The sequence below is a fragment of the Sodiomyces alkalinus genome, assembly GCF_003711515.1.
Source record: "Sodiomyces alkalinus F11 unplaced genomic scaffold SODALscaffold_10, whole genome shotgun sequence".
NCBI lineage: Eukaryota > Fungi > Ascomycota > Sordariomycetes > Glomerellales > Plectosphaerellaceae > Sodiomyces > Sodiomyces alkalinus.
In genome coordinates this window covers 1,703,506-1,728,711 of record NW_021167088.1, presented here as the reverse complement: position 1 = coordinate 1,728,711, position 25,206 = coordinate 1,703,506, and the positions used below count along the sequence as shown (strand labels likewise).

General features: G+C 55.5%; 11 protein-coding genes across 11 annotated transcripts; 8 read left to right on the top strand and 3 right to left on the bottom strand.

Annotated features, from left to right (window-relative positions):
• Positions 1-624: 624 nt before the first annotated feature.
• SODALDRAFT_352979 (hypothetical protein) lies at positions 625-1,793 on the bottom strand (the record flags this gene model as incomplete). The annotated part of the gene is made up of 7 exons (XM_028613622.1): positions 625-803; positions 966-1,000; positions 1,072-1,144; positions 1,175-1,233; positions 1,424-1,428; positions 1,673-1,689; positions 1,740-1,793. 7 exons carry the CDS (start codon positions 1,791-1,793, stop codon positions 699-701), a joined length of 348 nt encoding a protein of 115 aa, XP_028463988.1. The 3' UTR covers positions 625-698.
• Positions 1,719-2,890, top strand: SODALDRAFT_59213 (hypothetical protein). The gene has a single exon (XM_028615516.1). The coding sequence runs from the start codon at positions 2,005-2,007 to the stop codon at positions 2,740-2,742; it is 738 nt and encodes a 245-aa protein (XP_028463987.1). The 5' UTR covers positions 1,719-2,004; the 3' UTR covers positions 2,743-2,890.
• Positions 2,891-3,342: 452 nt separating this feature from the next.
• SODALDRAFT_59223 (beta-glucosidase) lies at positions 3,343-6,641 on the top strand. The gene is made up of 3 exons (XM_028615517.1): positions 3,343-4,113; positions 4,197-4,357; positions 4,425-6,641. Exons 1-3 carry the CDS (start codon positions 3,486-3,488, stop codon positions 6,297-6,299), a joined length of 2,664 nt encoding a protein of 887 aa, XP_028463986.1. The 5' UTR covers positions 3,343-3,485; the 3' UTR covers positions 6,300-6,641.
• Positions 6,642-7,001: 360 nt separating this feature from the next.
• Positions 7,002-8,495, top strand: SODALDRAFT_352977 (aldo-keto reductase family 1 member E1). Its single transcript, XM_028613621.1, has 4 exons — positions 7,002-7,142; positions 7,243-7,904; positions 8,001-8,147; positions 8,228-8,495. The coding sequence occupies exons 1-4, from the start codon at positions 7,107-7,109 to the stop codon at positions 8,247-8,249; spliced, it is 867 nt and encodes a 288-aa protein (XP_028463985.1). The 5' UTR covers positions 7,002-7,106; the 3' UTR covers positions 8,250-8,495.
• A 294-nt stretch (positions 8,496-8,789) lies between these two features.
• SODALDRAFT_320609 (NAD(P)-binding protein) lies at positions 8,790-9,867 on the top strand (the record flags this gene model as incomplete). The annotated part of the gene is made up of 3 exons (XM_028609550.1): positions 8,790-8,822; positions 8,930-9,355; positions 9,412-9,867. The coding sequence occupies 3 exons, from the start codon at positions 8,790-8,792 to the stop codon at positions 9,865-9,867; spliced, it is 915 nt and encodes a 304-aa protein (XP_028463984.1).
• A 632-nt stretch (positions 9,868-10,499) lies between these two features.
• On the top strand, positions 10,500-12,553 carry SODALDRAFT_394063 (DUF1680-domain-containing protein; the record flags this gene model as incomplete). The annotated part of the gene is made up of 2 exons (XM_028615272.1): positions 10,500-10,527; positions 10,594-12,553. The coding sequence occupies 2 exons, from the start codon at positions 10,500-10,502 to the stop codon at positions 12,381-12,383; spliced, it is 1,818 nt and encodes a 605-aa protein (XP_028463983.1). The 3' UTR covers positions 12,384-12,553.
• Positions 12,502-13,237, bottom strand: SODALDRAFT_328542 (hypothetical protein). The gene has a single exon (XM_028610723.1). The coding sequence runs from the start codon at positions 13,141-13,143 to the stop codon at positions 12,718-12,720; it is 426 nt and encodes a 141-aa protein (XP_028463982.1). The 5' UTR covers positions 13,144-13,237; the 3' UTR covers positions 12,502-12,717.
• A 1,305-nt stretch (positions 13,238-14,542) lies between these two features.
• Positions 14,543-15,726, top strand: SODALDRAFT_328541 (class I glutamine amidotransferase-like protein). Its single transcript, XM_028610722.1, has 2 exons — positions 14,543-15,050; positions 15,125-15,726. Exons 1-2 carry the CDS (start codon positions 14,729-14,731, stop codon positions 15,652-15,654), a joined length of 852 nt encoding a protein of 283 aa, XP_028463981.1. The 5' UTR covers positions 14,543-14,728; the 3' UTR covers positions 15,655-15,726.
• Positions 15,727-17,018, bottom strand: SODALDRAFT_59177 (hypothetical protein). Its single transcript, XM_028615515.1, has one exon. It carries the CDS (start codon positions 16,793-16,795, stop codon positions 15,824-15,826), a length of 972 nt encoding a protein of 323 aa, XP_028463980.1. The 5' UTR covers positions 16,796-17,018; the 3' UTR covers positions 15,727-15,823.
• A 1,052-nt stretch (positions 17,019-18,070) lies between these two features.
• Positions 18,071-21,345, top strand: SODALDRAFT_282962 (PDZ domain-containing protein; the record flags this gene model as incomplete). The annotated part of the gene is made up of 5 exons (XM_028608374.1): positions 18,071-18,318; positions 18,383-18,601; positions 18,643-20,579; positions 20,625-21,032; positions 21,161-21,345. The coding sequence occupies 5 exons, from the start codon at positions 18,071-18,073 to the stop codon at positions 21,343-21,345; spliced, it is 2,997 nt and encodes a 998-aa protein (XP_028463979.1).
• A 45-nt stretch (positions 21,346-21,390) lies between these two features.
• SODALDRAFT_59164 (hypothetical protein) lies at positions 21,391-22,141 on the top strand. The gene has a single exon (XM_028615514.1). The coding sequence runs from the start codon at positions 21,621-21,623 to the stop codon at positions 22,080-22,082; it is 462 nt and encodes a 153-aa protein (XP_028463978.1). The 5' UTR covers positions 21,391-21,620; the 3' UTR covers positions 22,083-22,141.
• Positions 22,142-25,206: the final 3,065 nt, after the last annotated feature.

Sequence of the window (25,206 nt, the reverse complement as noted above, 5' to 3'; positions counted from 1 at the left end):
CGTGGAGTTCTCACCTAATCTTCTACTCCCCCTTCTTCAAGGTTACCTTCCTACACCTCCCAACGTCCGGGATCAGCAGAATTGCAGATGACAGCGTGACTCTGGACCCGAGATCTTGGTAGTTGATGCGAGTTCGCCGGGACTCCGGCGTCGCGAGTCAACTGTGGGAAAATAGAGTTTCTCAAGGCTTCCGGCTAAGCTGACTCGATGGCCGTCGCGCGCGGGAGACGTGACATGGGAATATCGGTCCAGGGCCACCTAGTTCCCATCCCCGCCGGCGGCCTGCTGTAGCTTCATGTACATATCAGATACATCAGACCGCAAGAGAGGATCAGTTCAAGTATATTTGCCGCTGGTGCAGGTCGAATATGGGCGACATTGGCATACTAAGGTACTCTTGCAGACTTCGAGCAGAGAAGCAAAACATCGAGGTTTCTTTCTTTTTTCTATTTTATTTTTTTCTTCCTTGTTTGGGTAGGTACATCACAATCTATCGTACCTAGCACGACCCACCCACTTAGAGAAAAGGGGCCGACCGGTCTCTTATGCTGCGGCACGGCACCGCTACCTTACGTTAGCTCTCCAGGCGTGGCAGAGCAACCTCGATTAATGGGGCTTTCCGTTGGATGACACGGACTCAACCTTAATGTAACGGGAGGGTCTAATCTCGAGGCGTCTCAGTGACGGGGTCATTCCATTCAGTGCTCCCGTGATCTTCTCATGAACCGGCATTTTTCCCTCCCTTCGATGTGCGGTACAGCAACCAGCTTCGGCATGACCGACCTGACTCGATTCTCGAAGGCCTAGACTAAAGACGAACAAATATTCATAACTGAATTTTCGACTTGGTACCTTATGCAGACTGTAGGTTCTACAAAAAAGACAGAAGACATCGTTGATCGGATGAGAATGGGATGCAGTGCAATGGGCGGACGCGGTGCGGTGTACGCATTGAAGTACCTTACCTTAGTAAACAAGTACTTCTGGATCGTGGGGCCGTCTGGATTCACTCAGTGGCCCCAGTGCCGAGTGAGGGGAAACAACGGGAAAGGCGCTCCTCCCCCGCATAACAGAGTGCCGCATCCTCGCCGGCAATTGGGCCATTGGTCGATGGAGAAGTCCCGAAGTCGTCCCAGAAGCGCACCTGTAGGTGCCTTACCTTAGTCGTACCTACCATACCGTACTCAGTACCTTGGTCGTAGGCTTCCAGGTTGCTTCTCTTTCCCTGAAACGCTGGCAGATGTTATCTAGATTGGCCTTTGGCCCATCATCATCTCGGGAATTCGATGCCACCGCCCTCCACAATTCGTCTGGCCCTCTCTGCTATCTCGTACATACTAGAATACTAGAATGTGTACGACTGTTCGCTGCCGGTATACTGTACGTTCCTGACATGTCTAGCAGTGCCGACCTATATGCCTACCATACCTTAAGCTAAGGTACCTCACCTTAGTTATTTACCTAAGGTAGGTACCTTAGGTATGCAGTGCCATACAAGTCGGCGACACAGAGGCAGTCGAGGACTTGATACTTCGTGCCTTATGTACCTCAGCGAGTGTTACCTTCCTCGACCCACTCTACATTGCATCCGCATCGTCATCGGCCCTTCTCGTACTCCGGGGACACTGTGCCCCACCGACTTGACTAGCCCCCTTGCCTTCCCCCTTCCCACCCTCCCGACGCGAAGCCCTAAAAATTCAGTCAAGTGCCATCCGACCCGGTCCCCGTTTACAACGTACAAGCCACAGGAACAGGGACTGGGACCTCACGGCATGGAAACCGAGAAGGTCCATTTCTTCTTCTTTCAACGCACTCGACTCTCGACGGTCGATGCTCCCATAATATCTGACGATTTGGACAGCCCCATGCCCCCTTTCCTGGACCTGGAGGGTTGGTCAGCCCGAACCCGGTTACTGACCTGCGGCTGCAGGCACGACACGGACACACCACAAGACACCGGTGACGACGGTCCACAGCAACAACGCAAGCAGACCAGAAACAGAAATGGCAACAACCTTCCAGGTTCTTGAAGATGCGGCTCCACTACAGATCGTTTCTGGGCGGTGGGGATGGGGAGGCCGGAGACCGGGGCGATTGCCGCGAGGGAAGCACAAGCCAGGTCAGAGCCAGGCTGCCAGCCAGGCGCCCCGCCAAGTGTCCCACGACATCGGGAAGATACGTGACACAGTCGTACAGCAACTTCAAGTCACGTTCACGTTCCGTTCTCATTACCTTTCTTGGTGTATGTACGCGGTACTGGGTATGCCGAGTCAGAGGGCTGGCCACGGGGTCCACTGTCCAGTGGCTCCCGTCAAGACTTTCCACCTTACTCACCTGTCGCAGGAGACTACCCGAATAGGTGTGGCAAAGCAACTGACAACTCCACGCCGCGGATATCGTCATGGCCCGTCCGGGGCCACGGTCTACACTTACGAATACGGTCAACGGACCACGGCTCGATCGCCCGACTCCCTCCCGAAGCACGCCGCCGCGGCCACGCCCCTTGGCCGGCTACGCTACCTATACCCACCTCCCCACTACACTTACGACTACCTCGACGGTACCTTGACCGGGTTTTTGTCCATTATCTCTCGCATCTTCGCATATTCCAGCCGGGTTTCCCCCATCGTGATCGGCGTTCGCTCCCCTTTTCTCGTCGTCAGTCGACTCGGAGCAAACGGGAAATCCAACCATTCCCCACTTGTTCACACATTATTTTCAACCCACTGTTTATGTGTATAAATCATCGTTCGTCCCTCCCTTCTCTGCGTGCTGTCGTGCCCTTTGGAGTGTCTCACAACAATCACAGGCTCACAGCGGGCATCACGGGCGAGACACATCCATTCTTGCGTCCTCCCTTCCCTCTTTGTTCACCCCTTTCCGAGAAAACCGAGTCGCGTCTATTCGTACGCTATACTCTGGGGCCAATATTAAATTCCAATTCGTCCTCCCCATTGGTTAGAATTTCAGTTTGCTCCTTTGTGCGACAACAACAGTCGCGACTGGGACATAGCGACTGGGACATCTTCGCTTCACCATGAAGTCTCCCTCCCTCTTGACTGCTCTCCTGGCAGTCGCTGGCCCTGTGGCTGGCGTGCCTCACATTAAGGTTGGTTCACCAGCATTCTGTTCTTAACTCTACGTCTCATTTGTCGTCGTCATCCTCGGTACCCCCCCGCGGTCCAACAAGAGTCGGAAAGAGGAGTCCGTGATGGGGCTTCTGTGGGTGTCTGGGACTCTTCTCGTCACCTTCTACCACCCCTGACCACCTTGCATGAACCTCTGGCTTTTCTATGTAACCATGCAACGCCCGCCTCTTTGTTCACTTCTCCCCCGCCTCCTCGCGATCCTCTCGTCTTGATTGCCATCTTGAAATCACCAGGACGGCATAGATTTCAACTAGCATCAGCCAGCATCATCCTTTTCTTCATTGCTCGCATTGCATTCGTTTTTTATCTTTTCTTCCACACCTACATCACGTTGTCATGGCCCCACTGTCACTCGTTTTTCAACTCCTCGTCCTAGTTTTCTTCGTTCGCGCTAACGCCTACAATCACCAGCGACAAAATGACACCAACGCCGGTCTCGCCTACTCACCTCCCTACTACCCGTCCCCGTGGATGGATCCCGAAGCCAAGGGCTGGGAAACCGCCTACGCCCAGGCCAAGGCTGTTGTCGAGGACATGACCCTCCTCGAGAAGGTCAACCTGACTACCGGTGTTGGCTGGATGGGCGACCTCTGCGTTGGCAACGTCGGCTCCATCCCTCGCCTCGGCTGGCGCGGTCTCTGTATGCAAGACGGTCCCCAGGGCATTCGTTTTGCCGACTACGTCTCCTACTTCACATCCAGCCAGGTTGCCGCAGCCAGTTTTGACCGTGGCCTCCTCTATCGGCGTGGAAACGCCATGGCCGCCGAGGCAAAGGGGAAGGGCGTCGATGTGCTTCTGGGCCCTTCCATTGGTCCTCTTGGCCGGTTACCTGCTGCCGGACGGAACTGGGAGGGTTTTGGCACCGATCCATATCTCGCCGGTGTTGCTGCCGCCGAGACGGTGAAGGGCATTCAAGATGCTGGTGTCGTGGCCAACGTAAAGCACTTCATCGTCAATGAGCAAGGTGAGTTTCTGGTTTCTATACTTGTACAATCCCGATCTTCCCCGGCCTCGCCTCGTTACTTACCTCGCGCCTTCCTTCCACAGAGCACTTCCGTCAAGCCGGCGAGGCTCGCGGCTACGGTTTTGATATTGCCGAGAGTCTGTCCTCCAATGTCGATGACAGGACCATGCATGAGGTCTACCTGTGGCCTTTTGCCGATACCATCCGCGCCGGCGCAGGTAGCATCATGTGCTCCTACCAGCAGGCAAGCTTCCCCGAGACCTAGACATAATGTGCCGCTTCTTTCTGCTAACCATCGTGCCGCTCGACAGATCAACAACAGCTACGGCTGCCAGAACTCGTACTTGCTCAATGGCATCCTGAAGCAGGAGATGGGTTTCCAGGGCTTCGTGCTCAGTGACTGGCAAGCCCAGCACGCCGGTGCCGCGACCGCCGTCGCCGGCCTCGACATGACCATGCCCGGTGACACCGTCTTCAACTCGGGTGTCTCCTTCTGGGGTGCCAACCTGACCAATGCCGTTCTCAACGGCACCGTGCCCGAGCACCGTCTCGACGACATGGCCATGCGTATCCTCGCTGCCTGGTTCAAGGTCGGCAACTCCCTGGACGAGGTCGAAGAGGTGAACTTCTCGTCCTGGACGCGTGACACCGTCGGCCCCGTCCACTTCGCCGCCAACGAGGACGTCCGGGTCATCAACCAGCATATCGACGTGCGTGAGAACCACGGCGACATGATCCGGAGCGACGCGGCCCGCGGCACGGTTCTGCTGAAGAACGAGGGCGCTCTGCCGCTCGACAAGCCCAAGTTTGTGGCCGTCGTCGGAGAAGATGCCGGTCCCCGCTCGGTCGGCCCCAACGGCTGCGCCGACCAGGGCTGCAACGACGGAACTCTGGCTGCCGGATGGGGCTCGGGCACAGCTAGCTTCCCCTACCTCGTCACTCCCGACAGCGCCCTGCAGAAGAGGGCGCTCGAGGACGGTTCCCGCTACGAGAGCATCCTCAGCAACTGGGCGGACGACGCCACGGTCAAGCTCGTGTCGGAGCCCGACGCCACGCCCATCGTTTTCGTCAACGCCAACTCGGGCGAGGGGTACATGGTGGTCGACGGGAACCGGGGCGACCGGAACAACCTCACTCTGTGGAACGGCGGCGATGAGCTGATCAAGCGCGTGGCCGGCGTCAACCCCAACACCATCGTGGTCGTCCACTCGACGGGACCCGTCCTTGTCACGGACTGGTACCAGAACCCCAACGTTACGGCCATTGTCTGGGCCGGGCTGCCCGGGCAGGAGTCCGGCAACGCCATCACCGACATCCTGTACGGGCGCGTCAACCCGGGCGGCAAGACGCCGTTCACGTGGGGGCCCACGGAGGAGAGCTACGGCGTCAAGGTGCTGACCGAGCCCAACAATGGCAACGGCGCGCCGCAGGACGACTTCACCGAGGGCGTCCTGGTCGACTACCGGTGGTTCGACAAGCAGACGGAGGACGACGACATGGGCGTCACGCACGCCGACGGCAACGAGAAGGCTCCGGTGTTCGAGTTTGGCTTCGGTCTCTCGTACACCAGCTTTGAGTTCTCCGATCTCCGGGTCGAGAAGAAGGACCCTCGTCCGTACAAGCCCACGGCGGGCGAGACGGCGCCGGCGCCGCGGTTCGGGGGCAACTACAGCCAGGACTACGAGGACTACGTGTTCCCGTCTGACGAGTTTTCCTACGTCTACCAACACATCTACCCGTACCTCAACTCGTCGGACCCTGTGGAGGCGCTGGCCGATCCCGACTACGGGCTGACGGCGGAGGAGTTCTTGCCCCCTGGTGCGCTCGACGGCTCGGCGCAGCCCAAGCTGCCGGCGTCGGGACCCAACGGCGGCAACGCGCAGCTGTGGGACACAATGTATACGGTGTTTGCCACGATCACGAACACGGGCGACGTGGTGGGCGACGAGGTGGCGCAGCTGTACGTTTCCCTGGGCGGACCGGACGACGCGCCCAAGGTGCTCCGCGGCTTCGAACGCATTCGCATCGATCCCGGCACGTCGGAGACGTTCCGGGCCGACCTGACGCGGCGCGACCTCAGCAACTGGGACGTGGTGACGCAGAACTGGGTGGTGAGCGACTATCCGAAGACGATCTACGTCGGCAACTCGTCGCGCAAGCTGCCCCTCAGCACCAGGCTCGAATAGTACCGGGTCTTCGATGAGGCGCGTCCGGAGATGGAAATGCAGAAATTGCAGGAAATGCAGCAGGAGCACACGAACCGTGGCGGTGCACCGTTTGAGCCGCGGGTGCACTCAAGCGGGCGTGCGGTCACCAACCCGGGGAGTCGTGCCAGGGCATGGTGGAGGAGGAAATTGCGGCATGCAGGACGTCGTTGGAGGAGATGGACTCGACCTGGCCGACGCTATTTCCCCTAAAGTCGGGATCCTAGTGTCCTAAGTGTCGCGTGGAGGCTTCTTTCCCTTGGTCCCTTGGTCCCTTGGGCACACAGCCATGTCATGGATGGTACGATGTCCAGCGCACGCCAGATTAGGACAATCTGGACAGGGATGACCGTTGACGGCTTGGCTACCTCTTCGCCATCATGAACATACGTACTCACCCTATGCATCATACACCAGAGAGATTCATTGTATATGCTTTTGGTGGGTTTTAAATAGATGATATGGAAAAGAAGGCTGTTATGGCGGGATGTGGTCCGTGGATGGTAGAAGTGTCGCATGTGTCTGTCCCCTGAAGGAAGGTTGTCTTGTCCGACGCCCGGTGATGTTGCGTTGCTAAAGCCCCTGTGCCCCTCCTTGCCTTGTTCCCCCACCACCCCCACCACCCCGCATTTCGGGATCCGATTACCGACCCGTTGATGTCATGACATGGTCCTACGTTGTGATCTTCTCTGTCCGTTGTCTCGTTCACATGACTCTGAAGTTGTAACTGTTCTCGCCTGTTCCGTTGAGTTTCTTCGCGATAACGAGTCAACGAAGGAGCAATTAACCATGGCGGCCCCAAAGACGCTGGCCGCTCGAATCAAGGTTAGTAGAATTTGGCTCTCCCCTTTGAGAATCCCCCCAAAGCCCCGTTTCGGCGCTTTTTTGTCGTCATGATGCTGACATGACCGATTCTGTTCTGCAGCTCGCCAACGGCGAAACCATCCCACAGATCCAGCTGGGCCTCTACATGATGTCCGGGCGGGAAGCGACGACGTCGGTGCGGTGGGCGCTGGAGGCAGGGTACCGCGGGTTCGACTGCGCGCAGGTGTACCACAACGAGCGGGAGGCCGGGCGTGCGATCCGGGGGTTCCTCGACGACAAGAATGCCAACAAGGACGGCCTGAAGCGGGAGGATGTGTTTTACACGACGAAGCTGGCGAGCAACAGCACTTCGTATGAGGAGGTGCGGCGGTCGATTCGGGGGTCGGTGGAGGTTTCGGGGCTGGGGTATGTGGATTTGTTCCTGCTTCACAGCCCTTATGGGGGCAGGGAGGCGCGGTTGACGAGTTGGAGGGCGGTGGAGGATGCGATTGCGGAGGGGCAGGTGAGGATGGGCGGGGTGTCGAATTTCGGGGTCAGGCATGTGGAGGAGTTGATGGGCTCGGGGCCACGGATTGGGCCGGTGGTGAATCAGATCGAGGTGCACCCGTTTAACACGCAGGCGGGGATCCGGGAGACGTGCGCGAGGTTTGGGATCGTGGTGGAGGCGTATGCGCCGCTGGCCAGGGGGATGAGGATGCGGCATCCGGTGGTTGTGGGGTTGGCGGGGAAGTATGCGTGTTCGCCTGCGCAGTTGCTGGTGAGGTGAGTACGATTTCTTTTCTTCTCTTTTCGTCGACCTTTTATCATTATTATGTTCTTTTTTCTCGACGGTTTGCTGATACTCTATTTGCACTCTAGGTGGTCACTGCAGCATAACTTTGTCACACTACCCAAGACATCTCGAAAAGAGAGGTTAGACGAGAACGCCGACGTCGGGGGATTCGAGATCTCTGCCGAGGACATGGTCAAAATGGACAGGCTGGATGAGAATCTAGTGACGGATTGGTAAGTCTTACGAATTATGGCGGAATATGTCGTGGAGAAGACAAAATTGACAGTTTGACTTGCTTACCATTACTTGCTAGGGATCCGACTGATGCACCCTGAAAATGGCACGGGGCAGAGAAGGCTTCGGTATCTTTCTGCTGCTTTCTAACGAGGTGTATAATCAATCCAGTTGATTCTCGTCGGCCATCGCCGGTCTAGGCAAGGCCATAATAACAGGTCATGGCCTTCGTTTTTCTTCCATCTTGACCTTTTTGTCTTCGTTTCCCCTCCCTGGTTAGTGTGCTCAAAACGTTCGGCATCTGTGATTATCAGCGTCTTAGATACTAAGTGCAGACCCGAGTCCCCGACCAGACCAAAGCTTATGAATCCATGATGCGATGATGCCATGCGCACCAGAACTTGTGCTATTGAGCGTCGTTCAGATACTCCTATATGAAGGCCGGAATTCCGCCACTCATCTCAGACATGCAAGCATCTCATCTTCTCAACAACTTTCATCTTGTCTCCTCTAACCGTATAATTCATACTTCTCACCACCAATCTATCGTCACATATTTACCCCTTGGATCCCATATTGCAACTTACAACCGAAGTATACCTTATACAACGGCGTTTATTCATTCGCGCCCCAGATCCACAATGTCCACCATCAAGAAAGTCGCTGTTGCCGGTGTAAGTACATGTGCCTACCCCTGAGCCCCTGAGCCCCTGAGCCCTTTTCCTTTTTTTTCTCCCTTCCTTTCTTTGGCCATTAAGTTATTAACCCCTGGACCACACAGGCATCTGGCTCTCTGGGCAAGCACATCACCCAGGCTCTCCTCGACGCAGGCTTCGACGTCACCGCCATCTCCAGACAAGACTCGTCCGCCAAGTTCCCCTCGGCGGTCTCGGTCAAGCGGGCGGACTTCAGCTCGGTCGACAGCATCGCAGAAGCCATCCGAGGCCAGGACGCCTTCGTCTCCGCCCTTGGCACCAACGCTGCCGTCTCCGGGGCACAGAATCCCCTCGTCGATGCCGTCATCGCGGCTCATGTTCCCCGGTTCGTGCCCTCCGAGTTTGGGGTGCCGACGCGGAATCTCAACGGGCATAAGATAGGCAAGCTGCTCGCCGGGAAGATTGAGACCACAGACCGCCTTATCGAACTCAGCAAGAAGTACGACTGGTTTAGCTGGACTGGGATTTCCAATGGGCTCTTCTTTGACTGGGTATGTGCTGTGTCTTCTTTTGATACTAACATGTGCTGACATTGTTACCATCGCAGTCCATCGACCTGGGCATAGGATACAACATCCGTGATAAGACGGCAACCGTCGTCGACTCGGGCGACGAGCCCTACTCCACGTCAACGTTGCCCTTCGTGGGACGCGCCGTGGCGGCGGCTCTGAAGAAGCCCGCGGAGACGAAGAACAAGTTCCTCCACGTGGCCGGCATCACAACGACCCAGAACGAGGTCGTGAAGGTTCTGCAGGAGGCGACGGGGCAGGAGTTCAAGATCACGAAGGTACGCAGCGAGGACCTGGACAAGAGTGCCGAAGACAAGATCGCCAAGGGGGACTTTGGAGGAGCTTTCTCCGATTCGCTGTTCCATTATCTCTTTGCCGACGGGGGCAAGCATGTGCTACAGCCTGAAGAAAGAGCGAACAAGCTGCTTGGGTTGGCCGATGAGGACGTAAAGCAGGTTGTGGTGCGACTTGTCAAGGAGTCTGCGGCTAAGTGAGGAGTCGGACCTGTTGATATGTCAGGGGGGCATGTATCTCGTGCGATATTACGTGTGGTGGAATCACTTTGAGTACACCGAGAGGATATCCAGCAACATGTGCCAACTGCCGGGCTTATTTCAGGTCCCTCAAGGACAGGGTGGCGATCTTATGTGGTGTTCGTGGACATCCACCAAAGGCCAATGCACTTGCCGCAGTGCCGCACCAATAACCTCAACTTTCTTGGCTTGCAGACAATCATCAAGCGGAGTCTGCAGATATGACGTCCCCTGCCCTCGTCTTTCAATATTCCGATTCCCCGGTATATTTTCTCCGCGATTCCCTCCATCACCCATACGGGGGGTTACATGGGGATTCTGGGGAAGAACCGCGGGGCAGTTGAGATCTGCACATCTGCCGAGATGTGCTTGGTGCGGGTAAAGATGGGCTCCTCCTAACTTGTAGACAGCAAGAACACTGTGATAGCACAAGTCAAGAACTGCGAAACGCCTCTCAGGACAGCAGGGTTATAAAAGGGGTTCAGCCGTGATATGGAGGTTGAATTTTATGGCCCACGACACGGTGAGCACCACTGATATCTCTGGCAGTCCTTCAAGTCCTTCTGTCTGTTCCGCTGAGAACTTGAGATACTATGAAGCTCGTCCATCCCGCTGCGCAAAGTGGCCTCCTCCTCTTGGGCATTGCCGCTCTCGACGTCCATGGGTCCAATGCCATCCGGAGTGCAGCCCCTGACTTGGCCGCGCCGTTCCACCTCAGCCAACTCTCCCTCGGCGACGGCGACTGGGTCAGCTACCAAGAGCGCACCCTGACATACGCCAAATGGATCGACCTCGACCGGATCCTCTACGTCTTCCGCGAAAACCACGGCCTCGACACCCAGGGCGCCGAGCCCAACGGCGGCTGGGATGCCCCCGACTTCCCCTTCCGCAGCCACTTCCAGGGCCACTTCCTGACCGCATGGGCACACTTCTACGCCGTCCTCGACGACGACGAATGTCGAGACCGCGCCGCCTACGTCGTCGAGGAACTGGCCAAGTGCCAAGCCAACAACGAGGCCGTGGGCTTCACTCCGGGTTACCTCAGCGGGTTCCCCGAGTCGGAGATCGAAAAGGTCGAGAACCGCACCCTCGACAACGGGAACGTGCCGTACTACGCCATCCACAAGACCATGGCCGGCCTCTTGGACGTGTACCAGCACATGGGCAACCAGCAGGCCCTCGACGTCTTGTTGGGCATCACGGATTGGATCGACGTCTGCACGAGCCGTCTCAGCCACGACGAGATGCAGGAGTCCTTGGAGACCGAGTTTGGCGGCATGAACGAGATCTTCGCCGACATGGCGCGCCGCCTCCCGGACGAGGACACGGAGCTTTTCATCGCCCTCGCGCGGCGGTTCGACCACGAGCGCCTGTTCGACCCCCTATCTGCCGGCCGGGATGAGCTGGAGGGTCTCCACGCCAACACGCAGATCCCCAAGTGGATCGGCGCCGCGCTGGAGTACAAGGCCACGGGGGAGGAGCGGTACCTCGAAATTGCCCGTAATGCCTGGCGTATGACGGTGTGGGCGCACTCGTACGCCATCGGGGCGAACAGTGTGGCGGAGCACTTTCGCGCGCCGGACGCCATTGTGGATTTCCTCCACGACGACGCCGCTGAGGCGTGTAACAGCTACAACATGCTGAAGCTCACGCGGGAGCTCTGGACGCTGACGCCGGGGGATACGGAGTATTTTGATTTCTACGAGGTTGCTATGCTGAATCACCTGATCGGTCAACAGGACCCGACGAGCGAGCATGGCCACGTTACGTACTTCACGCCCCTGAACCCCGGGGGTAGACGAGGTGTTGGTCCTGCCTGGGGGGGAGGCACGTTTTCGACGGACCACGACTCTTTTTGGTGTTGTCAGGGCACTGCGCTGGAGACCAACACCAAGTTGATGGACTCGATTTACTTCCATGACGAGGAGTCGCTTTACGTGAACTTGTTTGTCGCCTCGAGGCTGGATTGGTCCCAGCGCGGGGTGCAGGTGAGCCAGACGACGAGGTATCCTGTCGACGACACCACGACGCTCACGTTCGAGAGGGGAGCGTCGCAGTTTGTCCTGCGAGTGCGAATTCCCGCTTGGGCGGAGGATTCCGAGATTACGGTCAACGGACAACGTGTAAACGGTACTTTTGAGGGGGGCTCTTATGCTGTCGTCGATAGGCGGTGGGAGGATGGGGATGTCGTGTCTGTTCGGCTTCCCATGTCGTTGCGTCTCATCCCTGCAAATGATGACCCGAACGTCGCTTCTGTGGCTTTCGGTCCGACTATTCTGGCTGGGAACTACGGCGACGAGGAGTTGGCGGAAAGGCCATCGCTCGACCTAGGTTCTATCCGGCGCCTGGACAGTGGACACACCGACCTCCAGTTTGAGGGGTCTGCTAGTACTGGGTCTGTGTTGCTTGGTGCGTTCAACGCCGCTCAGGGGTTCAACTACAATGCCTATTGGAATGTGACTGGCGAGTTGCCCTAAAGGCATATATACGTCTCAAGCTGGCAGCAAGGAGTGTGAGACGAGAACCAGAACCAGTATTCACAGTACAGGCTATTCAGGGGCTAGCTAGGATCAGTCAGGTGTCTGTTGTTTGGGTATGAATTTGTATCGTCTTGTCCCGCCTATAAACACTGGGAGTTATCAACACAGCATATCTGCTATCCCAAGTTATTGCGCCCAAGGAAACCGTAAGGTAGACATAAGAGACATTCCCTGGCACGAGGACCACGCTTAAAGTCTGAAATGAGATGCCGCCCATGAAAACACGTCGCTGAAGTTTAAAGCCCCCTGCCAACCCATGGCATGCCTCTTCTCATCCATAATATCGCTTCGGTCCACCATACTTTGGAGCCCACGGCTGGGCCTGGTTGACATGAAACGTCGGCGGCGGCGGCTGGGGCATAAAGTGCACATGCGCAGCGGGTTTCTTTGCCCTTGGTGGTCCCGGCTGCGGCCTCCTATCCCTCCTGGCTCGCCTTGATTCGAGATGGGACGTGTCGGATGAGGAGCAAGTCGAAGAGTCGTATATCCGCTGCCGCCTCTGCCGGTGTCTGCGCCTCCGGGCGTCATGCAAAGTGCAGAACCATATGGCGAGGACGAGGATGACGAAGCCGAATATCCCGCCCAGGATGCCCCCAATTTGGAGGCTTGAAAGTGACCCGTCGGTTGTTCGTTCTTGTCGAGGTGATAGGTGGGAGAGAGGTTGCGTCTTGTCGACGTCGGGCAGGGAGAGACGCATGCTACTCTTGATAACCCGCCGCTTTGATATTTCTTTTCGGTTGTATAGCTCTTTGGTGCAGAGGCTCGAAAGAAAGCACGAGATGCTTGCGTACCAGATAAGGAGCCGTGATTTCATACAGAGGACGTGAGAAGAGGCGTATCTTTACTATATCATACGTGTAGATGGATCAAAAATGGAGGTCGAGTAATGGTATTAATGCAGAGTCATATTTCGACTCGATATCTACCTTTACCGGGTGCTACCATCAGATGTGCGCCCCCCGACTGCTGCCTATATCACGAGGTTACTGCAGTGTGTGGATTGAAAGCAATGATGATTGGGGGACCAGACGCATGGGCACGCGAAGGTGTGGCATCTTATCTCAATCAAGTTTGGTCATGAACTACACTACTGCACCTGCAGGTCTTCTGTATTATGCCCAGCCAATGAAAATATGAAGTTGGCAATGATTAAACTTGATGTGAGAGACCACATGTTCATGGGTTGACCCTTGACTTACACCAGATATTCTATTCGAGAAGATGAAGGCTGGCTTTTCTGCAGCCAATTGTATATCATGCGGACCTGCGAACTATATGATGTGCATGCGGGACGATAAGGGCATCCGCAGTACCACCAGCTCTGCTTACGACGGGAGTTGGCCTTACGGTAATCCCAGGCCATGATGAAGAGGGGAGATGGAGCGAAAGGGCGGAGGACGTTCGTTCACACCATGTCATGTCAGCAATTTACATGATGGCCGGGCCGCCGGTATGCAATATGCATTGGTGCTTATTTCATCAAGGACTGGCTGCAGGATTATGGGTGTAGTTTTTCACCTGGACAACAACAAAGCCAAAGCTGATTGTAATTCTTGACCTCTATGACATTAAATTGCCAGTGTCCCTGACGATCCAGTTGGGTGACGTTGGAAGACGTTGGACACTGTCGGGACGTGGTCCGAGCGACGGTCCGGTCCCTGCGGACCGGACCCGGGATTCCGGGTCGGAGTGACAACTCGACTTGGGAAAATAAAGTAAAAAGTAAAAGGGAAGAAATAAAGGAAGATCAAGGGAATGACCAGCCGAAAACAGAAAGGAACACGAGTAAAAGTCTGGATCTTGTCGTCATAGGTTCCAAGGCGCCGAGACAGAGAATATCCACTTATTATACGGCAAAGGCCTGTTAATTCTCCATCAACAGCCCTAGAAATCTACCGGGTCGGCCGCTAATTAGGTGTGACGTCAGATACAATGGTTCCAACTTGAAGTCTCAGGGGTCAAGTACACTTTCAGTAGAGTTAGTACTTGGTGGACAAGGCATTCTCACTTGGCGACACGCATCGAGTGTCGTCTTTTCCCTTGGACCATTTCTGAACGCGTCAGCTCTACCAATGCTCAGTACATCTCGGCTCATACAGGCTTGGATATAATTGACGTACATCGTCGCTTTCTTAATCTCCATCAGCTTCAGTTCCCGACTTGATATTCTCAAAACACCATCACTTTCAATTCAGAATACCTTTACCTTCATACATTCATACAGTATATATTACATGTAATTTATATTCACCGCAGTTCAACTGACCCAACTCGACATTGCCATGACGCTCTCCTACCGACCAAACTCCAACGCCGACGTGGTCAAACTGTTCGTCCTGGAGACGGACGAGCCGCATCCCGACACGCAGACGGAAAGAGGCTCCTTCGGCGAGATTGTGTTCCACCACTTCTACCGCGCCGGCATGGATCACCACCCCCCATTGGGCGTCGAAGTGTCGCAACAGTTCATCGTCACCGAGAAGGGCGGTACCATGCCTACCTACGCCGACCTGGAACCTTACGACGGGATTTTGATCACAGGAAGTGTGTACGATGCGCATGGGGAGGATCCGTGGATCCTTCAGCTGCTGGATCTCTTGAAAGGTGCCTTGGTCTCTCTCTCTCTCTTTTCCTTTTCCTTTTTTTTTTTTTCTTTTTTTCCCCGCTAACACACGCAGAACTCTGGACCCGCCGACCCGACTTCCACTTCACAGGCGTCTGCTTCGGCCACCAAATCATCGCCCGCCTCCTCGGCGCCGAAGTGCGCCCCGCCCCCTCGGGCGACTGGGAACTAGGCCACTGCGCCATCGACCTCAAGCCCGTCGGCCAGCGGCTCTTCCGCACCCGCGACGACAAGATCTACCTGCATCAGATGCACCAGGACCAAGTGGTGGCGCCGCCGACACCCGAGAAATCGGGCGGCTTGCTGTCGGAAGACGGCCCCCGCGTCGAGGTGTGGGGATCGTCGCCGCACACGGCCGTGCAGGGCTTGTACTGCGAAAACCGGCTCTTCACGTCGCAAGCGCACCTCGCGTTTGACGAGGCCATGGTGCGGAGGCAGATCCAGATGAGGGTGGAGGCGGGGTCGATTCAGGATTGGGAGCATGCGGATCGGGCGGCGGAGACGGGGCACTTGGAACATGATGGGCGGGCGGTGGCGGCAGCTATTATGAGGTTGTTCCATTATGATGATGATGGGATGCCGTGATAAGAGGTGGGCACTGTGAGTTGGACGAAGACTGTATAGACAGTGTCGTCACTCTCAAAATATCGGGCTGTTTGAGAGAAAGAAATCAATGATCACATGCAATGATCAATCACCAAATTCTAACCTACATACAAACATGCATGTCCATCAAAGTCGTGACAATATTCCATCATAGCCGACTGGAAGACTCGGTGCGGTGGTGGTTCTTCAACGGTTGACCGGCCAGGAACCTCCTCAGGTTGTACGCAATCAGAGCCTCGGCATCCTGCGGCCTGCCTCCCGCAGCATGCGGCGAGACGATGACATTGGGCGCCTTCCAAAGCTTGCTATCCTCCGGCAACGGTTCGGTCTCGAACACATCCAGCGCAGCGCCACCAATCTCTCCCTTCTCCAGGGCCTCGACCAGTGCGTCCTCATCGACGGAGGTGCCGCGCCCGACATTCACCACCCAGGCATGGTTCGGCAGCAAGGCGAGCCTCTCGGCATGAAGAGCATGGCGCGTCGACTCCGACCCGGGCAAAATCATGACCAGCGCATCCGTCTGCGGGAGCAGTTCGGGGAGCTTCTCCTCTGCGACGACCTCCACGCCGTCCCGGATGCCGGGGGACCGGGCGACGCCGCGGACGGTGGCCCCCAGACCCCTGAGGTGCGGGGTCAGCGACTTGGCGATGTTGCCGAACCCCCAGATCAGCACGCGGGCGTCGCGCAGCGTGGTGAACCTGTCGGACGGGCGGTCGGGCTGCGGGCCGCCGAGGTGACCCGGCCACTTGCCTTGCAGCTGGTAGTCGCGCATCTCGTAGAAGCGGCGGGCGGCGTTGAGGAGGAGCCCGAGGGCGTGTTCAGCGACGGTGTGGTCGTGGAGGCCCGAGCCGGTGGTCAGGGCGACGCGGTTCTCGGTGTCGAAGCCGGCGCTGAGGACGTCGTTGGGGCCTGCGGCGAGGGATTGGATCCAGCGGAGGTTCTTCATGCGGGCGGCGGCATCTTGGAGGTTTGTGGGGGAGTTGGTCCAGGTGACGAGGATGTCGGCGTCAATGAGGTCGTCGGGGATGGGTTGCTTGACGTCGTAAGGGTGGAGGGAGACGGAGAAGCCTTCTAGGCTAGAGACGTCGAGTTTAAGGGAGGTGGGGTAGAGAAGCTTCATCGTGTGTTGAGGGAATTGAGTGTAATTATTAATTTATTGCCCGGTTGTCCGAGAGATGTTGGGTATGTAGGATGTAGCCTGTAGCCTGTAGCCTGTAGGTGTAATGCGAGATGGATTCGTCTCCAGGTCATACAAAAAGAAAAAGATGCATCAGTCAAAGTGTCTTGCAAAAGCCGCCCCCTCCTGCAAATTCCAATCCGAGGGGCCTCTGACGTCTTTTTCTTTTGTCTTCTTCGCCCCGGGGTTCGGAAATCGGAGCGATGCCCGGGCCACAATTATAGCGACAGCCCCGGAACTCCCACCAATGAAATGGCAAGATGGGGGGACATTGACGGCTTTGGGCAGCCGTCCGTGACTTCCGTGGGGTTGCTTCGACGCCTATTGACGCCTATGACCGCCAAACCCACGCCCTAAAACCCCACTGGACGAATCAGGGTTTGTGGGGGTTTATGGGGGTTCCGTGGGGAATAGGAGTCTGGGCTCTCTGGGACTCCATCCTCCGTACCGTATAGTGTCTCTAAAATAGGGGTGCTGGAAGGACATCAAATATTGGCGAGAATCATAGAGGTCAAACGTGGACAGTAGTGTAATATTTATTAACCAAGAGCGGGTTAAGAAACAGATCTTTTCCAAGAGGTGATTCGGAGACCTTGCCGGACGCTTGACCCCAGTCTCCCCCACCTTTCCGTCGGTCGGGTGGGGGACATGGGAAATTGTCGGAAAAGGGGTAAAAGGAGAGAGAGGGAAGGGGAGAAACAGGAAAAGAAACCGAAAATTATATTTAGAAAGGAAGAACAAATATATACCGAGTAATCATATAATGCAGCAATGAAACATCATGAGGTCTCTGTCAGACTCTCACATGCATGTTCGCCTGAGTCCTGGCTGCAACACCACCCGAATCTGACCATTCACCAACTTCATCCACCCTTTGCTGACACCGAAACCACCACTATCCATGTCTGCTAGAGACGCACGTCAGACTGTGGCTCATCCAGCAAATTAACTCACATGCATTATGCGCTGCCGCTTCCCGGGTCAGGCTCGAGCCTGAGCAGCCTGACCAACACTTACTACACATGCTGCGCCTGCATGCACCTTTACCCAATATATATATATATATATATAACGGGCATAGCACCGTCTGAACTCATAAATGGAACAGGAACGAGGGAAGAAAGACAGACAAAAACTATAAAGAAGAAAAATAGGTTCTGGAACCAAGCTGGAGTTGAACTTCATCGCCCCTGACTTGCGACAACCCCAGACGCATCAATGCAAATCATCAAGACGGTCGCCCGGAATGCCCACTCTGGGAATGGCGGCAATGGCCAGCTATTACACCACACAACCGATGCAACAGCAACTCCGGTCCCCGTAAAACCGGTTGACAACTGGGAAAAAACCATCGAACGGGTCGCCGGCAGCGTCGTCTGCATCCAATTATCACAGCCCCACGCCTTTGACGGCACCGATGCCCATACCGGCAGTGGGACCGGTTTCGTGGTTGACGCCGAAAAAGGGTGAGCTGATTAGACAAGTCTATTTCTCTAACATGCATGTGGTGTTACTGACAAGGTGCACAAGGTATGTCCTGACCAACCGTCACGTCGTCGGCCATGGCCCGTTCTGGGGACGCATCATCTTCCACAACCAGGACGAGGTCGATGCCTACGCCATGTATCGTGATCCCGTTCACGACTTTGGGTTTTTGCGCTACGACCCCGAGGCCGTGAAATACGCCCAAGTTTCTTCCATAGAGTTGCGTCCTGACCGGGCAAAAGGTGGGCCACCACCGAATCAATTGTGCAATTTGTGCTATATGAGATATCCCCTTCCCAACCGAGTCAACCGACACATCCTAATCTCCTCACAGTCGGCGTCGAGATCAAAATCCTCGGCAACGACAGCGGGGAAATGCTAGGCATCCTCTCCGGCTTTATCAGCCGCGTCGACCGCAACGCGCCCTCCTTTGACTTCAACACATGCTATTACCAGGCCAACGCCGACGGCTCGGGCGGCAGTTCCGGCAGCCCCGTCATCAACATGGACGGCCACGCCGTCGCCATAATGACCGGAGGCCGCGTCGACGGTTCCTCCACCGACTACCTCCTACCCCTTGACATGCCCCTGCGAGCCCTCCACCGCATCAGGGACGGCCTACCCGTGCCCAGGGGCGACGTGAGGTGCGTATTCCTCACCAGGACCTTCGAGGAGTGTCGTCGTCTCGGCCTCACCGACGAATGGGAAGCCGACGTACGCGCCGCGTACCCGGACGTCGGTACCAACAACATGCTGGTCGCCAACACCGTCGTCCCCGAGGGCCCTGCCGACGGGAAGATCCGGGAGGGAGATATCGTTCTCACCATCAATGGGAGGAAACTCGTGGGCTTCCTCGAACTAGCCAGCGTGTTCGACAACAACATTGGCCAGACCGTTCGCTTTCTCGTGCAGAGGGGGAACCACAAGGTGGAGGAGGATGTCCTCGTCGAAGACCTCTCCCTCGCCACGCCGGACCGGTTCGTCACAGTTGCTGGAGCGGGTTTTCACACCCTCTCCTACGCGACGGCCCAGATATACTGCCTCCCTTGCAGGGGCGTGTTTCTCTGCGAGCGCGGGTCGATGGAATTCCCCAGTCGGGACCGATTGCTCATCGTGAGCATCGACCACGAAGCCACCCCTGACCTTGACACCTTCATCGATGTCATGAGAAGGATTCCCGATCGTGCCAGGGTGACATTCACGTACCGGGAGATCAGCAACAGGCACACCCTCCGCACGGCTGTCATCCCGATCAACCGCCACTGGCCCTCCAAGATGAAGCTCGTCACGCGAAACGACACCACCGGACTATGGGACTTCACCCTCCTCGCAGACGCCCTCCCCCCCGTTGCCCCCGAGCGCCCGTTTAAAGCCGCGTTCCCGAAACCCAGGAGACAAAGACAACAACAGACCAACGTCGAAGCCACCGTCGGGGAAATCACCCGCAGCATCGTCCAAGTCCACTGCGCCACGCCCGTTCACGTCTTGATCGACAGCAGCGGACTACGAGGCTACAAGAGCGCAGGCCTCGTCCTCGACGCCGCGAGGGGTATCGTGCTGGTATCCCGCCACCTCGTCCGCAGCAGCCTCTGCGACGTCACCGTCACCATCGCCGACTCCATCGTCGTGCCCGCCAAAGTGATTTTCCTTCACCCGACGCAAGGGTACTGTCTTATCCGGTACGACGCCGCCCTGGTCGACGCGCCGGTCCGCTCGGCGAAGTTGTCGGAGGAGCAGGTCGAGGCGGGCGACGCCGGGGTTTTCGTCGGGGGTTCCGATGATCTGGAAATGAGTTGCGCGCCTACCACCGTCACCTCCACCGTGCTGGTCGATATCGATACCTTTTCTCTGCCTGGGTACCGGCCTATCAACACGAACGTGGTCAGCGTGGATACGATTTGGGGGAGCCGGTGCGGCAGCGGCGCTCTCGTGTCTCTGATAGATGGTAAGGTCCTGGCCGTGTGGCAGGAAACCGCGTCGGGAGATTCGACGGTCTGCTACGGACTCCCCGGCCCGACTATATTGAATGCGCTCTCTGAATTCCTCGCCGGTGGAGAGACCGTGCCCAGGCTCCGGATGCTCCCGGCGGAGTTGGTGGCAATTTCGAAGCTCCAGGCTCGCATGAGGGGCGTATCGCCGGAACGGATCGCTGAGGTAGAGGCAGACGACGAAGCCGCGCACCGGTTCTTCTCGGTCAGGCGGATCATGCATCTAGGAACGACCCATGCATCAGAGGACGGCGGTGCATCCGACTATATTGACCCGGACTCGGCAATCTCCGAGGAAGACGGACTGCGCGAGGGGGACATCCTCCTCACGCTGGAAGACAAGCCCGTCACACGCGTCGAACAGCTGGACATTGCCTACCGGAAAGAGACGCTCAGCTTCGTCGTCTCCCGCGGCGGCCGCGAGGTTAGAGTCGACGTCCGCACCGTCCCGCACGACGACGACGGCGGCATGGAGACGTCGCACGTCGTGGTACTTTGTGGTGCGGTGCTGCAGAGACCGTACCAGGCTGTGAGGCAGGAAATCAAGAACCTCCCCAGCGAGGTGTATGTCGCGTCGCAGAACTTTGGAACGCCTGCCAGTGTGTATGGTCTCAATGGCATGAGCTTCATCACCCACGTCAACGACGTTCTGACGCCAAATCTCGATGTGTTGCTTGAGGTCGCCAGGACGATTCCGGATAATATATGTAGGTACCCCTCCTCCTCCGCCTTCTGTTTCCATTGCTCCGCTCCAGACTGGGTCGGAGTATTGGAAAATGGACCGTGTTCTGTTGCCTCTCGGCCCAGCCTCTTTCTAACCCAAGTGGTCATGTAGATTTCCGGATTCGATGCGTCTCATACGATCTCGCCCCCTTTACGATTACCATAAAGAAGTGCGAGCGGTACTTCCCACTTACGGAATGGCGAAGGGATGCATCGGCCCCGAATGGATGGAGACAGGCCACCCATGAGAACGGTGAGGTAGTTGACGGCGAGGGGCTGTATGGGATATGGTGCTGAGACGCCGACTGTTGAGCAGAGTTGATCCGATTCCTGGATACCTCTCTCTTCTGCTCTGCCAAAGGAATGCGCCGAGAGGTTCCTATCGTATTGAAGTAAAAGCTGTAATACCACCAGACCCGGGATCCCGACGCGCAGCCGACCGTTGGAGGTGTAAGTCACCTGTGACACCAACAGTTCAACAGCCCGCCCCATCCGTGCTTTGACAACTTCCCAGAAATGACTTTGAGTACCTTCGATGACAGGACGCCCCTCGCAAACGTCTCGTTCATCAAATGCCCGATTGCAAAGTCCGAACACCAACAGCCACAGACAGAGCTTCGCTTAGTATGGCGGTTCTGTTGGCTGGAGGGCAAACAAGGCCTCGATGTTACTCCGTAGAATCCTCGGATGTATCAGATCCGAGGTTTTTGGTGCCCAAATCCGCAAAATTCGGATACGCGGAAACCCAGAACCCAGATGAGGTGTGGATAACATGTCAAAAGAGGGGACCGTTGGTCGTAGGCGAGCGCCGCCAAACTCTTTTGAGACATGGAACGGTTGAAACCGTTGCAACGGGTGTTAGTTGGTTAGTTGGGGGGCGGGGGGGTTGGCGAGGAATCTTATTATTGGAACGGTTTTTTGATGATGAACTAAGAGGTGGTGTCCAACATCAATATATACGACGCGATAGGTGCTGCTTCATCCTTCTTACACCTCACGTGGGGGGACCTACGTTTTACGCGCAAACGCTCTAAACCACTCGAAACCTATATCAATCGATAGCTCTTTCAAGCTCTATACGCCTATCTATAGCCCTATTCCGCGTAGGCGCTAATTTAGGCGTATTATAAGTGCGAAAATGCCTGGAAACGGGCCTGCTCCCCCGCGTGCGGGGGAAAAGTCTGATGTGGCCCGTGCGCCCACGCTAATAAAGCAGCCGCGCAGAGCCGCACCCCCGACCTCCACCCAACCATAACGCTATAACCAATAACCCACTAGCCATAAAGCTAGCTATAATAACGCCCCTAACGCCCCTAACGCCCCCCCTAAAGCCCCTATAACTATAGAGGGCCTTAGGGAGGTAGATATAGGTAATACCTCTGAAAATATCGAGGATTTAACCCTTACTACGCCTCTGAATTCGAAAAGGCACCTTAGCCTTTCCACACCTATCCCTAGACGGTTTTCTAGGACCCGAATCGAATCCCCCTCGGACTCGGAAGCCGAAGGCGCTTTCGAAACGTCCTCTAGGGGCCCCCTGCTTCTAGGGCCCCCCCTACCGAAAAACCGAGCCTTTTAGGCTCTAAATAGGCTAAAAAGGTGCCCGAAACAGCTAAAGCCCCTGGAGAAACCTCGGCTAAGCCCCAGAAGTCGACTAGTTCGGCTAGTAAGGCATAGGCTAAGGAACTACTCTAACAGGCTCTTTAGCTACTTTAATAGGCCTATACCCTTAACCCTGCCCCCTAGATTAAAGCCCTATCCGTAGGGCTTAAATCTGCTATCGACGGAGCTTTAGAAGCCCCCTAGCCTCCCGCACTCGAATAGAAGGTCGACGAACTAGCCTAGGCAGTTCGTAGGCTTACAGAATAGCCTAAACCCCTTTATAGCGAGGCTATAAAGGGGAAAAAAGGCCTTATAGCACCTTAGGCACCTATAACCCAGGCCTAGACCCCCCTAGCACCCCTCCCTATAGACCCTAAAAAGGTCCCTAAGGTTATCCTATAACCTACGGCAGGGGCAGCGATTCCTAGGGATAACTTCGACCCCCTCGCGCTTCGGAATAAGCTTAATAAGGCCCTAAAATTCCCTATAGTTACGGCTATTAGCCAGTCGACTAACGGGAACCTTATTTTAACCCCGGGGCCGAAATACAGCGTTTAATAGCTCCTAGACTCGCAGAATCAGTGGTTTAAAGAGCTAAACCTCCCCCTTTAGCCCCCCCAGCCTATAGGCGACTGGTTTAAGCTTATTATTAAACAGGTGCCTTCTAGAGCCTTTAGGGCTAGGTGTAGCGATACCCCCCTACCCGATCCGTCCGTACCGCTGTAAAAGGCCCTAAACCGAAGCCTATAACAGGGCCTAGGCCTATAGGACCTAGCTGCTAAAATCGGCACCTTTAACCCTATTAGGGTAGTAGGAAAGCCTCGGTGGCTAGGGGCTCTAAACGCTTTTTACGGCATAGTGGTTATTTCTATGCCCTCTACTAAAGAACAGAAGTACTACCTAAAACAGGGGCTTTATATAGCCGGCCAGCGGCTAAAGGTCTATAAATATAGGCCTATAACCCCTAGAACCCAGTGCTCTAACTGCTAGAAACTCGGGTATACCCGAGGGACCTGTAAAGGCCTAGTTTTCTGCCCTATCTATGCCGTTAAAGGCCACGGGGAGGAATACCACTACTATAACGAGTATAAAGAATACAGAGACTACGAGCATAAGACCTATAAGTGCTATAACTGCGAGGGGGATCACCCCCCCTTTAGTAGAGACTACGAGGTCTTTCGAGCTATAAAACCCTAAATTCTATAAATAAAGGGCCTTTTAGTTCGAAAAATATCCGGTTTATTTAATATAACGTCGATAAATAGGCCCCGGCGTAAAAGGCTATCCTAGAATAGGCCTTAGAGGCTTCGGCTAATATAGTCCTTATTCAGGAACCAGCCTACGTCTTAACACTAAAAGGGTGGTTTATCCGAAACCACCCTGCTTTCTATACCGTTACGCCTATATCCCAAAAAACCTAGTTCTTCCCTATTAAGCCTAGGGTCCTTACTTATATAAGAAAGGGCTCTAGTATCGATTTTTCACACCGCGAAGACCTTTTAGACGATATAGACGCGTAGATTATAGAGGTTTATTATCCATAGACCTTTTATATTCTACACGTCTATAATTAGATAGAACAGGACCCTAAAACGACAGGCCGAGGGCGGCCCCCTAGCCTTACCCCTTCTACCTCTTCCACTTCTTCTTCTTCTTCTTCTTTCCCCTCCTTTTTAGGCCCTAGAAGCCGGCCCTAGACCGAGGATCGAGTGCTATAGGGCCTATAGGTCTCTAAGTCTACCCTTATTATAGGGGACTTTAATAGAAACTACTAGCAGTGGAACGGAGCAACTACTAACTAGGCTTCTATTAGGGTCCAGGCTTTAGTAGACTGGTTGGATAGCCTAGCAGCTACCTGTTTAGTGGATTCTGAAGAGGTTAACCTAAACGGGGGGACCTTTTTTAGGTCTAATCTTCGTTAAGAGTCGGTTATAGACCTAGCCTTTTACACGCCCGGCTTCGATTATCTCCACTTCGATAAATAGGAATATATCGAAAACACTATCTCTTTACACCGCGCTATTCTCCTTTCGGCTACTATCTTAGACTCTAAAGGTCCTATAAATAGGTCCCTCCCGCCGGCTTATAACTATAAACTAGCAGATTAGGACCTGTTTTCTAGCACCCTAAAAAGCCCAAAACCTAGCCTCGACCAGGATATCTAATAGACTATTAACGCCTCGGACTAGGATTCTTTAGGCCGCTGCCTTTCGGATACTATTACCCTAGCGCTTAAGGCTTTAGTGCCTAAGCTCCGGGTAGTAGGGCGTTCGAAGCCGTGGTAGACTAAAAAGCTAAAAGCCCTGCGAAAAATAGCTAACAGGGCTTTTGGGGCCTTTCGAAAGGCAAAAAAGGGGGCCTCGGCCACCTAGGCGCCTTTAGAAGCCTCCTAGAAAGAAGCTCAAAACGCCTACTACCGGGCGGTTAAAACAGCGAAAAACGACCACTAGAAGGCCTTCCTAGCCTACGCCGAAGGCCCTGGAATCTTTAAGGCCTATAACTATACGAAAAGCGGCCTTAATACGAAAATCCCACCGATTTAAACGCCTACGAAGC

Excerpts from the sequence above, each read along its gene's own strand:
- SODALDRAFT_352977 (XM_028613621.1), top strand. The coding sequence starts at position 7,107 with ATGGCGGCCCCAAAGACGCTGGCCGCTCGAATCAAG. Across the intron at positions 7,905-8,000 it reads CCTGCGCAGTTGCTGGTGAG|GTGGTCACTGCAGCATAACT; the intron begins GTGAGTACGATT and ends TTTGCACTCTAG. Across the intron at positions 8,148-8,227 it reads GAGAATCTAGTGACGGATTG|GGATCCGACTGATGCACCCT; the intron begins GTAAGTCTTACG and ends ATTACTTGCTAG.
- SODALDRAFT_59177 (XM_028615515.1), bottom strand. The coding sequence starts at position 16,795 with ATGAAGCTTCTCTACCCCACCTCCCTTAAACTCGACGTCTCTAGCCTA.
- SODALDRAFT_59223 (XM_028615517.1), top strand. The coding sequence starts at position 3,486 with ATGGCCCCACTGTCACTCGTTTTTCAACTCCTCGTCCTAGTTTTCTTC. Across the intron at positions 4,114-4,196 it reads CTTCATCGTCAATGAGCAAG|AGCACTTCCGTCAAGCCGGC; the intron begins GTGAGTTTCTGG and ends TTCCTTCCACAG. Across the intron at positions 4,358-4,424 it reads TCATGTGCTCCTACCAGCAG|ATCAACAACAGCTACGGCTG; the intron begins GCAAGCTTCCCC and ends GCCGCTCGACAG.
- SODALDRAFT_59213 (XM_028615516.1), top strand. The coding sequence starts at position 2,005 with ATGGCAACAACCTTCCAGGTTCTTGAAGATGCGGCTCCACTACAGATC.
- SODALDRAFT_328542 (XM_028610723.1), bottom strand. The coding sequence starts at position 13,143 with ATGCGTCTCTCCCTGCCCGACGTCGACAAGACGCAACCTCTCTCCCAC.
- SODALDRAFT_59164 (XM_028615514.1), top strand. The coding sequence starts at position 21,621 with ATGCCCGATTGCAAAGTCCGAACACCAACAGCCACAGACAGAGCTTCG.
- SODALDRAFT_328541 (XM_028610722.1), top strand. The coding sequence starts at position 14,729 with ATGACGCTCTCCTACCGACCAAACTCCAACGCCGACGTGGTCAAACTG. Across the intron at positions 15,051-15,124 it reads GCTGCTGGATCTCTTGAAAG|AACTCTGGACCCGCCGACCC; the intron begins GTGCCTTGGTCT and ends TAACACACGCAG.